A 15,000-nucleotide genomic window follows, 5' to 3' on the forward strand; every position below is an offset into this window, starting at 1 on the left:
TGATCTTTTCACATCCTAATAATGTAAACATAACGCTGCGCTTGTGTGTGTGCACGCGCGTGCGTGTGTGCGTGCGTGCGTGCGTGCGTGCGTGTGTGTGTGTGTGTGCGTGTGTGTGTGTGTCAACGGTCTGAGAGCGAAGTGTCCCACTCGATTCAACTGGAAGAGATACTGAAGTGCATTCATATATATATCTGAATAACAGTGATCAAAGCTTCTGAAGCATCAAATTCAATTATGGTTTGATCTTTATTTACACAATCATGCTGTTTGTTGTGCATGGTACATGTGGGAGAATGCATGCATGTCAAACAGCTCAATTCATGAGCATTTTAGAGAGAAATGCAGCGTCCATACAACATGTGTAGGATGGAGAAGCGAGTGAGCGAGGCAGAACATTTTAATAATGGAATGGGGCTGTCAGTCCAACCTCAACCTGCTCCATTCCTGTGGACTCAAACTAATCTGATCCTCACCTCGGAAGCATGAATGATGCAAATGTGGAAGTGTTGGAATTTAGAGAGAGAGAGAGAGAGAGAGAGATTATTATTATTTTTGTATCTGTATTTCATTAATGCTTTGGCAATATAAGAATGCCTGTCTTGCCAGTAAAGCAATTTGAATTGAACTGAATTTAGAGATACTGTACGTACAGAGTAAATACACATTTGAAAAAACACTGCTATTTGTGCACAATAAAATAAATAAAAAACTAGAGGTTCAGGCCGCTACGCGGCCCTCACACCTACGTTGCACTGCCGATCCCTTTTATGCCCACATATGGAAATCGCTGATGTCATCAGTATAGGCCCATATATGGGCATGCACCCTTTTGTGCCCATATAAGGAGCTGCGCCTGATGCCATGACGACACATTGAGGTTAGACAACACACTCCATATGTGGGCGTAGTAGCTGCTTTGGGAACTCCTTATATGGTTATGGCTGAGTCATAGTGACATGAGCGTGACAACGCGGTCCGCCGGCCTGCGGACCGCGTTTACTGGCATATTCTCATGCCAATAAAGCCCCTTTGAATGAAAATTGAATTGAGAGAGAGAGAGAGAGAGAGAGAGAGAGAGAGAGAGAGAGAGAGAGAGAGAGAGAGAGAGAGAGAGAGAGAGAGAGAGAGACCGACAGACAGACAGACAGACAGAGACACAGAGACACAGAGAGAGAAAGAGTCTTACCATGACCATTCGCATAGTTGGCCCTCCTCTTCTCCTCCGAGCTCATCTTGGCCTTGATGTACCACTGACACCTGTGTGTACAACAACACAACAGAGTAGCACACATAAGTTAATGTACCACTGACACCTGTGTACAACAACAACAACAACAACACACACAGTAGTACACATCAATTAACCCTCGCACGACGGCATTTAGTCGACCTATTCCACACAGACAGACTTGAGATCAAATTGACGTTTTCCCCTGCGATTTCCCCTGTGACTGCCAGCTAAACCAGGAAGTTGCTGTGCAAATGAATGGAAGACCTCTGGTTCAGTGGTTCTCAAACATTTTGGGCTCAGGTCACCCCTGTAAGCAACCTTTTTCATCCACGTAACCCCTGAATTATGTCAATCTTTCCCACTAGAGGGAGCACGGTGGCGCAGTCGGTAACAGCTAAAAGGTCCTGGGTTCGATTACCGCCGGGGACGCTGTGGGCGCAGGGGGGCGTGTCCTCTCATCCGCGTCATCAGTGCTCATACCCTAGGTGGGGTTGGTGAAAGGGCCTTTCTGTGTGGAGTTTGCATGTTCTCCCCGTGTGCCCTAGGGTAGGTACCCTCACAAAAAAACACGCAGTAATCCTGGTCTCTATACTGCCTCCCCCTGGTCAGCCTGATGGAGGGGAAAGGAACCGGTTGGAATAACGTGTTCCTTCCACGCGCAACGTCCTACCGGGGTAAACTCCCCCCTGTCAGGTGATAAGAAGCAGCCTGCTCACTCCTCATGTGTTGAAGGAAGCATGAGCTCAGTTCGGGGCTCTCCCCAGGCTGGCAGAGGGGGAGTAGCGCCCAGGATTACAGCTCAGGCAATTGGCACTGGGTGAAAAAAAATCTTTCCCCCTAAGATACAGTATGTTATGAGGAAAGCTTGAGAGAATATCCATTCCAATTAGGACAGTTTGAAAATAACTTTACGCTGAGGAAGGCCTACGGGCCGAAACGTCCGTTGTGTTTGATCTGCTGCTGGGGCTTATGATTCAATAAACAAGAAATCCTAAAGATAATCTAAGTGAGTGCTGGTATTCCTTTCTAAGTGAAAATAACTTTAACCACCTATTCTGGGGGGAACATTTGCCAAAAATAGCCGACCTACAGTGTAGATCTGCTACTTTTGGCAAAGAGGTTTGATGTATCGAAAAAGAATGCACCAAGTACAGTGCAACTCAGGTGTGTTTATAGAGGGTCTCAGTAGTTAAACTAAAGTGATATTGATACATCTCTAATATTATCAAAGTATTCTGCGGCACAGACGGTGAATATATGGTAAATAAGACGTTGGCGCGCTGATATTCATACAAGCGGTCCTATAGGTGTGTGTTTATCGAGTATTTGACCACAGGACTCAACCAATCAGAATCAAGGACTGGAACTATTCGTTTTAGAACAGTTAATATTCCACTAACATGAAACATGAAAACATTTTGAAAGCGAAAGTAAAAGCGGTTTCCGATGTGTCTGTGTTCTTTTTTCATATAAATATTGAACCAATGAAAAGTATTACCAAGAGCTTGTGACTAAATAACTACATTGGAGTTCTGAATAATAACTTGTTTTGGACATAGTTCTACAAGGTTTCTGCCCTCCACTTTATACTAACTAATTACAACCAAACTGAAATTATAAAAACATGAAGTCAAAACTAATTAAAAATTACAAGCAAAAGAAGAACTTTAACCTTGGCTGGTTGGCAAACACCACTCTCGGACCACTCACACTCTCACCTTGAGCTCCAGGTATTCAAATGCAATGAATTGTGGGATAGCTTAGAGTTCAAAAGATCTCTTGTTACACTTAATTAGAATTTTTGTTCCAAAAGAAAAGGGCAGCTGTTCCAAGTTTTATGGAATGATGAAGTAAAATCGTTGCTGATGTGTTTAGCTAAATAAAAAATAAAAAATAAAAATAAAAAATTTCCGCGAATCAGAGCTCACATGTGAAGTGTGTGTGTGTGTGTGTGTGTGTGTGTGTATATCCCATAATTCAACTGACATATAATGTATTGAAAAAAAGGATACACTCATGTAAAGTAAAGGTAAGAATTTTACTTAAATACAGTACTTTAGAGTAAATGTACTTAGTTACTTTGCACCACTGCATTATATCTACTGCTGTCTTTATCTGGTTGACTGTCAAGATTCACTTCACATTAATGCATGTATGTCATATTTACATGCCGAGTTAAGCTCTGATATTTAAGTGAAATGTAGCCTGATATTACCGGATTGCACATTTAGTTTCAGTTCATTAATTTTTTCTGCTCTTTTCTGCTCTAGTGGACAATTAGACCCCACGAGAAGAATGTCCGTTAGATAGGGCGGGTCTGTTTTCATGCACACGCGCGCGTGCACACGCACACACACCCTATTAATATGCAGGAGATATGTACAAAGTTGACACTTTCCACTGATGATGTGTTTTCTGGATAATTGGATGTGTGTGAAGTCACATAGAAACGTTAGGTCCCACACAAACACCTGCTTAGTGTGCGTGTGTGTGTGTGTGTGTGTGTGTGTGTGTGTGTGTGTGTGTCTCAGGAGATGTTAGGTGATGATAGATTCCTCTCTCACATGTGATGTGAAGGAGGTGTTGGAGGAATGAAAACGCACGCACGCACGCACGCACGCACGCACACACACACACACACACACACACACACACACACACACACACACACACACACACACACACACACACACACACACACACACACACACACACACACACACACACACACACACACAGTAGAATGTTGGCAATGTTAAGTAGATCAAAGATCTAAATATATCCATGAGATAATAAGCCACGCTTTCCTGGATATACATGAAAATAATTCGATTAATTTTTTATTGTTTGAACTTTTTGAAAGTTTTCGCCTACTAATATGCCCAAAAGCAGATGCCCACCATCAGAGGTGTAAGAAGATATACTCAGATTTTTTATTTATTTAAGTAAAAGTATCAATACCACAATGTAGAAATACTCTGTACTCTGTTAAAAGTCCTGTATTCAAAGTTCTACTTTAGTGAAAGTACAAAAAGTACTGGCATCAAAAAATGCTTTTACCAAAAGTAAAAGTACTCATTATACAGAATGTCTCATTTCATAAGTCCCACCTATACAAATCTTTTGAAAATAGCCGATCTACAAGCTCCTCAACGCTCCGCAAAGCGACGCCTTGTGAGCTTATAGATCGGATATTTTCAAATCGCAGAATTACTGTATATACTAAAGTTTTCAAATACTCCAGCAAAGTAAAAAAACCTTAAAAATGGCACTTTAGGGACTCACGCTGGGCAAGACCGAGCCGGTTGAGAGTCTAAAATGGAAGTAATGGAATTTGGCAGAAGCACTGCCCAGGGAAATGACATTTTACATTCTCCGCGAATGAAATGAGTGTTGTGATTGGTCGGAAAATATCGTTTCCAGGGGAAATACATACAACGGAAGTCCCGCCCCTATAGACACTCATCCTATGAACGCGGTTTCACATGAACTGTCCACAGCCCTCCTCTGAGACACGGACAGAGAGTTGTAAAAAAATTAACCATATTATAATGAGCATTAGTGAGGACCGATTATAGGAAGATACGTTGGAAATGGGTCAAGTTGTCCTTTAAGTACAGTACTTGAGTACATGTACTTTTCCACCACTGCCCAAAATAGGCTCAGACACATGCAGCTATAGAAGTCCATGAACCTACGTTGTTTCTCCTGCATTGTTTTCCTTCAGTGTGCGTGGGCGAGCGCCCCACACGCGTGTGTTTGTTCTAAAAACTCTCACAGGAATAGCGAGAGGAGAAGCGCATAGCAGTATCAGTGTTGCCAGATCTTGCGAGAGGAATAAATAACCAGGTCTATGAAAACAAGCCCAAAAGAAGCGACTATAGGCCTATATGAGCTCTTTAGACGTATATGCATCGGATATTTGAAAATAGCAGATCTACAAACTCGCAACACGTTGCGAGCTTGTAGATCTGCTATTTTCAAAAGAAAATTGTGAAAAAAGTGTTTTAATATTTTAATATCTTTTGAAACATTTTAGCAACACAAATCTGGTACGGGGGGTCCCTGGCACAACATATTTTTAGATGGGGGGGTCCGTGGACAAATACATGTTAATTTGGGGGTCCATGACATGAAAATGTTTGAGAACCACTGGTCTAAACAACATTAGGAAGCAAGCCCAAATAAGCAACCACACTTTAGAAACAAGCCCATTTAAAACCGCAACCCAGCAAACTACCGATATTTACAAGCGACTTTACAGACAAAACCAAAATCGCTTATAATAAGCAGACATGGCAACACCGATAGCGAGCTGAAAAGCGAGCTCTCTCTAGGCTGACTGTTAAAAGCATGCAGCGCAATGCTGCGTTAGCGCTCTCCAGCATGAGGCTGAGCCGCATTTAAAGTAGCCTGAGGCTACGAGCTCAATCCATGGTCTTGAAGGGCGGACCCAAACACAGCCGCCTGGATTTGTGCGTGGCTTCCTATTGCTTCACCAATCTATGTCCCCGCCTCCCCTCCCCTCCCCCCCTCGGCCTGTGCACGGAGCACGCTGACGTCACCAAATTTAGAGCGACGCCCCTCTGCACTCTGATTGGTTAGGAGATAACAAGGTCCAAGACCATCGTTCTTGCATCGCTCCCCCAGGCTTTTTTTCTTTTGTAACAAAAAAAAAAGCCTGGGTTTCCGAGGCTACATTTAAAGTGACCCCCTGACCCCTCGCGTAGGACGATATGTGTGTGCTCTGTTTTATGAAAAAATAGAAACTTCACAATGCACTTGAGTTTAGAGAGAGAGAGAGAAGGAGAGGGAGAGAACGATAGAGAGGAAGCGAGCGAGAGAGAGGGAGAGAGAGGAAGAGGGAGGAAGGGAGAAAGAGGAGTGAAAAAGAGAGAGAGAGGGAGAGAGAGAGGGCGGATATGGGACTCTCAGGGGGCGGTGGGAGATGGGTGTCAGAGGACAAAAGCAAAGGGAGAACGAGAGGAGAATAGAACCTGGAAGTGTTTGTACGGTAATTTAAGCCCCACAGTACTCTCTAACTAAACGCAGCTGTGAGGGAGAATTTTTTATAAAGGCCCGTCCACACTAAGTGCAATGACTATAAATATGTCTTGTTCAAAATCCTTATATAACTCAAGTGGATGGTTGAGTGAGTCCACAGCACCACTATAACGGCAACAGTGAATGATACTGTTAATGAAGAATAGAAACATTGACTGAAGTCCTTCCGAATTCCAACGTTTATCGCACCGGTCAAAGTTCAACCAATCTCTCAGCAACAGCAGCACCACTCCCTTAAACATGTAGTGTTGTGGGGCACGGTGGTGCAGTCGGGAGCGCCGTCGCCTCACAGCTAGAAGGTCCTGTTCGATTCCCGCCGGGGACGCTGTGGGCGCTGGGGGCGTGTCCTCTACTCCGCGTCATCAGTGCCCATAGCCTAGGTGGGGTTGGCGAAAGGGCCTTTCTGTGTGGAGTTTGCATGTTCTCCCTGTGTCGGTAAAACCCTCACAAAAAAACATGCAGTGATCCTGGTCTCTATACTGCCTCCCCCTGGTCAGCCGGGGCGCCTGATGGAGGGGAAAGGAACTGGTTGGAATAAAGTGTTCCTTCCACGCGCTGCGTCCTACCGGGGAAACTCCCCCCTGTCAGGTGATAAGAAGCGGCCTGCTCATGCATTGAAGGTGGCAGAACCTCAGTTCTGGGCTCTCCCTACGCTGGCAGAAGGAGAGTAGCGCCCAGGATTACATTCAATTGGCACTGGGTGAAAAAATAGGTTACAAAATCGTGGGATAAAACATTTAAAAAAAAAGAAAGTAATTTAGATAGCATGTCATTTAGACCAGTGGTTCTCACTCCCTGGAGTTTTTTTTTGTCGCATTCCTAAGCCAATAATTTGATGACCGGCACCCGGCACCAGTTCCGGTAGGAGACACAAAGAGTCTCCTTTGTGTCTCCTATCGGAACCGCTGCCTACCGCTGGTTAGGATAAGGATAATTCCTTTTAACAGGTCGTTCATGAAAGTCCTTGCGGTCTTGTTTCCAATGAGAACCTGTGAGCAATTGGGGTTAAGAGTCTTGCTCAGGGACAAATTTCATATCATCGGCACATATGCTGGGATAGCCTGGAATCGAACCTGGGGCAACCAGGGCCAGCTGGTTCCCTAGTCATCAACTTATTGGCTGAGGAATGCGACAAAAACTAAAAAATGTAATACTCTGTTACAAGTAAAAGGCCTGTGTTCAAAATGTTACTTGAGTTAAAGTACGAAAGTATTGGTATCAAAATACACTTAAAGTACCAAAAGTAAAAGTACTTGAAAATAGCAGATCTACAAGCTCACAACTCGACGCGATGCGACGCGTTGTGAGCTTGTGGATCGTCTATTTTCAAATAGCCTAGGTATAAAATAGGGCTAAAGTGGTTAATGTATGTTTCATAATATAATAATTTGTATCTGCAAAGTAACTAGTAACTAAAGTTTACAAATAATTGTACTTGAGTAAAAGTACAATATTTGCCCCTGAGATGTAGTGTAGTAGAAGTAAAAGTACAGAAAATTTGAAATACTCCAGTAAAGTAAAAATATCTCAAAATTGTACTTAAGTACAGAACGTGAGTAAATGTACTTAGTTACTTTACACCACTATGAGAGAGGACATGCAGGTGGCTGGAGCGACAGAGGAAGACTCAGAGAACAGAAGCAGATGGAAACAGATAATCTGCTGTGGCGACCAGTGATGGTAATTAGCCGAAAGAAGGAGGACACGTTGACAAGTGACACGTTGTGAGCTTGTAGATCGGCTACTTGCGTCGCGCGACACGGTCGTACGTAAAAACTATAAGTCAGGCTGTAACAGAGAACTGTGGAATTCTGGGAGGACTGCAGGGCTGTGTGGGGTAGTGGCTTCAATTACACTGATGCTTTGATTACAGCTCAGGGCAAGGTTGTGTGTGTGTGTGTGTGTGTGTGTGTGTGTGTGTGTGTGTGTGTGTGTGTGTGTGTGTGTGTGTGTGTGTGTGTGTGTGTGTGTGTGTGCGTGCGTGTGCGTGTATGTGTGTATACTTGATCTGTGTCAGAAGGCTGAAGAACAGTAGAACATGCCCAGATGTGTGTGTGTGTGTGTGTGTGTGTGTGTGTGTGACTATTCTTGTGAGGATCAAATGTCCGCACAAGTACATTAGAATATGAGAAGGACAATTTTTCTTGTCATCACAAGAAAAAAATGTTGTTTTATGGTTGAAATGGTTGTTTAGGTTGGGTCTTAGGTTTAGTATTAGACATTTAGAGGTTTAGGGATTCACACCTAGTTGTGCGTGGGTGTCGTGCACCGAACAATTGCTGATCAACAAACTAACAACACTTTAGGCTTATGGTTTAAATGGCAATTTTAAAAGAATGGCATTCATAAAATCCCTGTCTCAAAATGTTGATGTCCTGACTAGTATAGTAATACAAACGTGTGTGTGTGCGCGTGTGTGCGTGTGTGTGCGCGTGTGTGTGCGACTGTGCGTGTGTGGGCCACCTTTTCAACATGAAAGCCAGGGTGTCAGAGGGAGGGCAGGATAAAGGGGATCAGGAGACGTGACTGGAGAGGGCTGATAAAGGCACATGCCACCATTTTTTTAATGAACACGCTGACCCCATCAACCAAGGTCACCATGACCCTCCTCTCCTCTCCTCTCCATTCCTCCCCATCCCCTCCCCTCCCCCCTCCTCTGCCCGCCATGGTATTGGTTCTGTCCATCATTGTCTCAGCCCCACTTTACGGGACCCCAAACTGGCAACCCTGACGCACATAACCCCCCCTGACAGCCCTGACTAACCCTGGCCCGCTGAGCTATGTTAGCCTTCAAAGCAGAGAGAGGCTTTTAGTGACTATAGTTGGAACACACATGCACACACACACACACACACATACACATGCACACACACACACACACACACACACACACACACACACACACACACACACACACACACACACACACACACACACACACACACACACACACACACACACACACACACACACACACACACACACACACACACACACACACACACACACACACACACGTGGTGCTTTTTCTTTGTCTCTGGTTGAACTTTCCCCCCCAGGTGTCTGTCAATGCGTTTGACCTTTCGTTCGTCACTAAGTGTTGAAGCTGATTGCTTTGGCCTCGGTCCAACGAGACTCATTACCTCCTAAAGTCTCCTATCTGTCACATGCTCTCCGCGAGCCGAGCGGGGCCGGCAGAATGGACTCACGGATGATCGCAAAGTGCCTCAAAAGCTTTCAGTGAAAGCTGGTGGGTCTGTCTGTCCGTCTGTGTGTCTGTCTGCCTTGTCACTTACAGAGCCTAACATGTTTGATCGGGTATCGGCGAGCATGCGATACCCGATGCTAATAATTGATGAAGTGATGATGAGCTCATTTAGATGCAGACAGCGTTTTATTTTATGAGCGAAGGAGTGCTTTGGATATCGTCTCTGTCGGGCGGGAAAACCTCATACTGTATGTCCAAAACTGTTACTTTTCAGGATTCAAATTCAAAAGCGGCAAAAGCAGCAGATCTACAAGCTTGAAACCGCGCCGCGTTTGGGGCTTGTAGATCTGCTACTTTTGATACCTTTGTGTGTCAAATAATTGTGGTGGAGTAAAAGTACAATATTTGCCTCGGAGATGTAGTGGAGTAGAAGTGAAAGTATTGGAAATTTGAAATACTCAAGTCAAGTACAAATACCTCAAAATTGTACTTAAGTACAGTACTTGAGTACTTAGTTACTTTCCACCACTGCTCTGTGGTGGTGGGCAGGATATGGGCAAAAGATAGATTGGTTGAATACTTTATTGATGAGGTAGAGGCAGTACAACAAGTTCAAAAACACGTCAAATGGATGACACAAAAAGCCAGAGGCTTGTTTGTTTCCATTGTAACGGGGTGGGTGAAATTCTTTTTTTTGTACACACTCCCAATGCTTTGCCGTTTCAAAAATAGCCATACTGTAAGAATAGAGAAAAAACAGAGAAAGAAACGAGGCAAACAAAGTCAGATTGCAAGACACAATGTCAAATAATACATAAGGTGCACGGGCACAATAGAACATAAGACATGTTGGCAGAATATCACAATCTCTAGCGCAAGTAGATACAACACGTAGCAGCAGGTATACTGTATATCATTGTTTCTCAAAGTGGGGTCCGGGGACCCCTAGGGGTCCAGGGTACCAGGTGGCAAAATGTGTTAATAAAACACAATAATTTTAACCCCTTTATCCATATTTTATACTTTGGCTATTCAAAAATAGCAGATATATAAGCTTATAGCGCGGCACTCGGTGCATATCTGCTTGTAGCTTGTAGCTTTGAGCTTGTAGGATCTGCTATTTTTGAAAAATCTTGAAAATGTGGACAAATCTTTGAAAAATTTTTTTTTAACACAAATCTTTGCTTCTGGGGGTCCCTGGCACAACATATTTCCAGGTGGGGGTCCGCGGCCAAATACATATCAATTTGGGGGTCCTTGACATGAACAAGTTTGAGAACCACTGCTGTATATCGTCACTGTCGGGTGGAAATGTCCAAAACTCTAACTTTATTTTGTTATTATTTTAAAATAAAAAAATATATTTTATTGTGAAAATAGCCGATCTTTTTTTTTAGCTTGTAGATCGGCTATTTTCACTATTTTTTTTATAGTCTTCGACTAGCAGTATCTATACTTTGACTCAAGTACTGGAGTTGAGTAAAATGAGCAAAATGTATAGTGGCAGGGCGGTCTTTAGGGTGGTCTTCTGTCCCTCTGACAGACAGACAGACAGCATCTGCTGTCTGTCTGTCTGTCTGTCTGTCTGTCTGTCTGTCTGTCTGTCTGTCTGCCAGTCAGTCAGTCTCTATAGCACATCACTCACAAAGGACACAGAGCCAGATGCTGTACACGCGCATACGTGTGTGTGTGTGTGTGTGTGTGTGTGTGTGTGTGTGTGTGTGTGTGTGTGTGTGTGTGTGTGTGTGTGTGTGTGTGTGCGCGCGCGTGCGTGCGTGCATGCACGCGGGTGCATGACTCATATCTCCAACAGAAGGCAGACTTCTCATCTTCCTCCCCCCTGTGTGTGAATGTTGTTTTTATAGCATAGCTTCACACCACAGAGAATCACACCTCCTCTCTGTCTCTCCCTCTCTCTCTCTCTCTCTCTCTCTCTCTCTCTCTCCTCCACTCCAGTCCAGTCCAGCCAGCGGTCTAGTCCAGTCCAGGCCTCGGGGCATCGCGGCCAGTCTCTGGCACACTCCCACGCTCCGCCGGCGTCTATGCTAATCGGCTAATTAGCCTTTCTGAGATACTGCTGTAACCTCTGCAACCTCTCTCCGTCTGTCTCCGTTTCTCTGTCTCTCACTCTCTCTCTCTCTCTCTCTCTCTCTTTTTTAAAGCAGTTTTTCATATATCCATTATACAGCTCTTCATATCCACTGATAGGTCTGGAGAGCTGTATAATGGTAAAGGAGGTGTCACTTTAATGCACTTTTTTGTATGTTGATATCTGCGTTTTTGTACTGCAGCTTTTGAAGCCCTTGACTTTCTCCTATGGGAGACAAATAAACGTGAACCTTGAACTGAACTTATATATCGTCGCTGTCGGGCAGAAACCTCTTATCTCCATATCTTAACTTTTTCAGTTTTTTCATAAATGAACACTAAAGCGTCACACAAAACCATGAACAATAGCAGATCTACAAGCTCACAAAGTGTTGCAGCGCGACACGTTTGTGAGCTTGTAGATCTGCTATTTTCTGGCTTTAGGCTTACGGTTAAAAATACCCTAATAGGCAAATACTGTAAAAATGTCTTTCTAAAATCACCCTCCTAAAATGTTGATGTCGTCACAAGTATAGTGCGTGCGTGCACGCATCTCTGTTTGTGTGCGTGTGTGCGTGTGTGCGTGCGTCTCTGTTTGTGTGCGTGTGTGCGTGTATGCGTGCGTGCCTGCCAGCACAATCTCCAATCTTCTTAAAGGAGAATTCCGGACAAATTAAGTGTTATCTTTCATGTCTCGTTACTCACCTAGCGACGTAAAAAGTGGCGTTCTTTTTTTCCATATATTCCCCTGTCGTCATTTTTTAAACACCCTCCGTTGTTATAATGGGAGCGCGAGGGTTAGTGAAGTTCGTCTATTATAACCGACGCAATGTTATTTTTTTCTCTACTACGATTCATTGTAGAGTCTCATGATAGTCAAACATGCGCTGAAAATTCCTGCGAGCCTGCCGTTAATGGCGAACGATTTAACACTGGTTGCTTGTTTCCAGAATCTGGCAACACGAGTTGCCAGGTTCTGGAAAGAAACAAGCATCATAACAACAACGGAGGGTGTTTAAAAAATGACGACAGGGGAATATATGGAAAAAAAGAACGCCACTTTTTACGTCGCTAGGTGAGTAACGAGACATGAAAGATAACACTTAATTTGTCCGGAATTCTCCTTTAACTCCGTCCAGAAAGCAAAAGAAATCAAGGTTTCGTTCAGGAGGATTTCTAAAACCCGGATGAACCCTCCAGACCGGGTCGGTTCGGAGGGCGGATGATAGAATACATGTGGATTTGTGTGACAATAAAAACGGCAGACAATTGTACTCGTATAGCTGGGATTACAGCTTCCCCCAGGTACGACATTAGTCCTGCAACCTTCAAAACAGCAGCACTTGCTGCGTCGGTCTTACCTTCCGGTGATGAGGAAGAAGAGGGTGAGGATGACGAGGAGGGTGAAGCCGCCTACTGCCGCCGTCACGATGACCAGAACCTGACCCTGATCCGACGCCACGTCTGACGCTGGAGAGAGAGGGAGAGAGATTTTAACTCACTAAAGCGCCAAATGCTTTCAAAAAAGGGTATTTTCAGTTGCTGTTGGTCAGAAACCATCTCCACATTTCAACATTTTATGTTTTTCTTTCTTTTTTTTGTGGGGTGGGGGGTATATTAATGTCCTACTTTGTCAAATAAGAGTTTCACACAAAAGAGTGGTGAAAATAGCTGATGTACAAGCTCACAGCACATCATTACACAATGTGGGTTTTGGACATATAAGGTTTTCACCTGACAGCATTCTTGTTGTGCGTGACAGTAGAACCCAGCAGGTTATTACAGAGAACTGTTATTACTGACTGGGAGAAAAAAATATATATTTCAGAAACAAATGTACAGTGTTATAAAACCGAAAAAGTCACACAATGACAAAAATAAATATGGATAGATACCGACCACTTGAAAACTCGTATATCGTTGCTGTCGAGAAGGAAATCTGTGCCCGGTTATATTAGTTGTACCCATTGTCAAAGTACCCGTACGTCTGTCTGTGTCCCTTTTATGCCCATCAGATCTCTGTATCTGTCTGTCCTTGTCCCATTTATGCCCATATATGGAGCTCCATAATGTCAGCTCCATAATGTCACACTGATGTGAGACTTCCACTAGAGATGTAGTGGAGTGACGCATTTGTGAGCTTTTAGATCATAATTCTTTGCTGAAATACGAGGATACAAGGTTTTTGCCCCACCGCAATGATATGTTTCATCTCATTTTGTGTTTTACAGTTTCTCCAAAGTTACAAAAATGAACTTGAATATTTTAAGTCGATGTTTGCTAGGCGTCAGCGAGCAGATAACACAGTCCTTTGGAATTTCGTCCCCAAATCAATTTGTTTCTCCCGGGACAATTTTCGGCTAGACTTATCAAATCACCCCCCCCTCCCGCACTTTAAACGCCATTAAAATGCAATGATAACGTAACTTTGACAAAGGAAATAACAACGCAACAGACTGCAATAAAGTTCACTGTGTTGAATTATTATCGTTCTCGAGCAATTTTCAAGTCTCCGCAATCAGATTTTCATGTCGTATATACTACAATGAATAGAACTTCTGTGGCTTCTTCCTGAAAATAAAACATGAGGCTAGAGAGAGAGAGACACACACACACACACACACACACACACACACACACACACACACACACACACACACACACACACACACACACACACACACACACACACACACACACACACACACAGTGAAACGTGAGTCGTGCACCAGTGACCCTCAAAGTTTTTAACCACATGAACCCCTACCGTCCCTATTCATTCATTTCATAATAGGCAAAAAATAGAATTTTCAGCGAAGACATTTGGTGTCGGCCTGGCATGGCCAGACTAATATCACTGTGTAGATATTAGTCTGGAATCTGTGGAACCTGCATTTCCAAGGACTGGATTAAAAAATGCCTCTGGTGATAAACCCGCCCTAAACTGCCCTGATTGGTGCCCCACAACTTCCGGGGCAGCGAAATCCAATCACAACCGAGCGGGGCAGGACTAATCTGCTGAGTGCTTTTTTCACACTGGCATATTCTTCTGGTTTCCAAGCTAATTGGGTGTATTGGGGAAAAGGTAAGTATAAATCCCTTATTGGACCCCAGTCAACAAAGTATATATGGTTTGAGAAAATGACAACTAAAACAAGGTGACAGTGAAGGAATGTAGTAGTTATGAATATAGTCTCTTTAATTTGCAGCAGTTGAGAAAGCATGAAGAGGAGGACAACAGCGACAAAGAGGAGAGGAGATATGAGAGGAGAGGAGAGGAGAGGAGAGGAGAGGAGAGGAGAGGAGAGGAGAGGAGAGGAGAGGAGAGGAGAGGAGAGGAGAGGAGAGGAGGAATGGAGAGGAGCGTCGAAGGAGAAGATTATAACAGTAAACAAAGAGCATATAG

The 15,000-nt window shown here is 43.8% G+C and overlaps 1 protein-coding gene across 1 annotated transcript in view; it reads right to left on the reverse strand.

The window, feature by feature from the left end:
* The window catches only part of LOC308073402 (ephrin type-A receptor 6-like), a gene marked incomplete at both ends in the record, with an annotated part of 339,472 nt that overhangs the window by 25,133 nt on the left and 299,339 nt on the right, over positions 1-15,000 (reverse strand). Inside the window, 2 exons of the mRNA XM_080412276.1 lie at positions 1,190-1,260; positions 12,956-13,064. Of these exons, the coding sequence (XP_080268402.1) occupies positions 1,190-1,260; positions 12,956-13,064 (180 nt within the window). The remainder of the gene's footprint in view (positions 1-1,189; positions 1,261-12,955; positions 13,065-15,000) is intronic.

The sequence above is a fragment of the Gymnoscopelus braueri genome, assembly GCF_963280865.1.
Source record: "Gymnoscopelus braueri genome assembly, chromosome: 18".
Lineage (NCBI taxonomy): Eukaryota > Metazoa > Chordata > Actinopteri > Myctophiformes > Myctophidae > Gymnoscopelus > Gymnoscopelus braueri.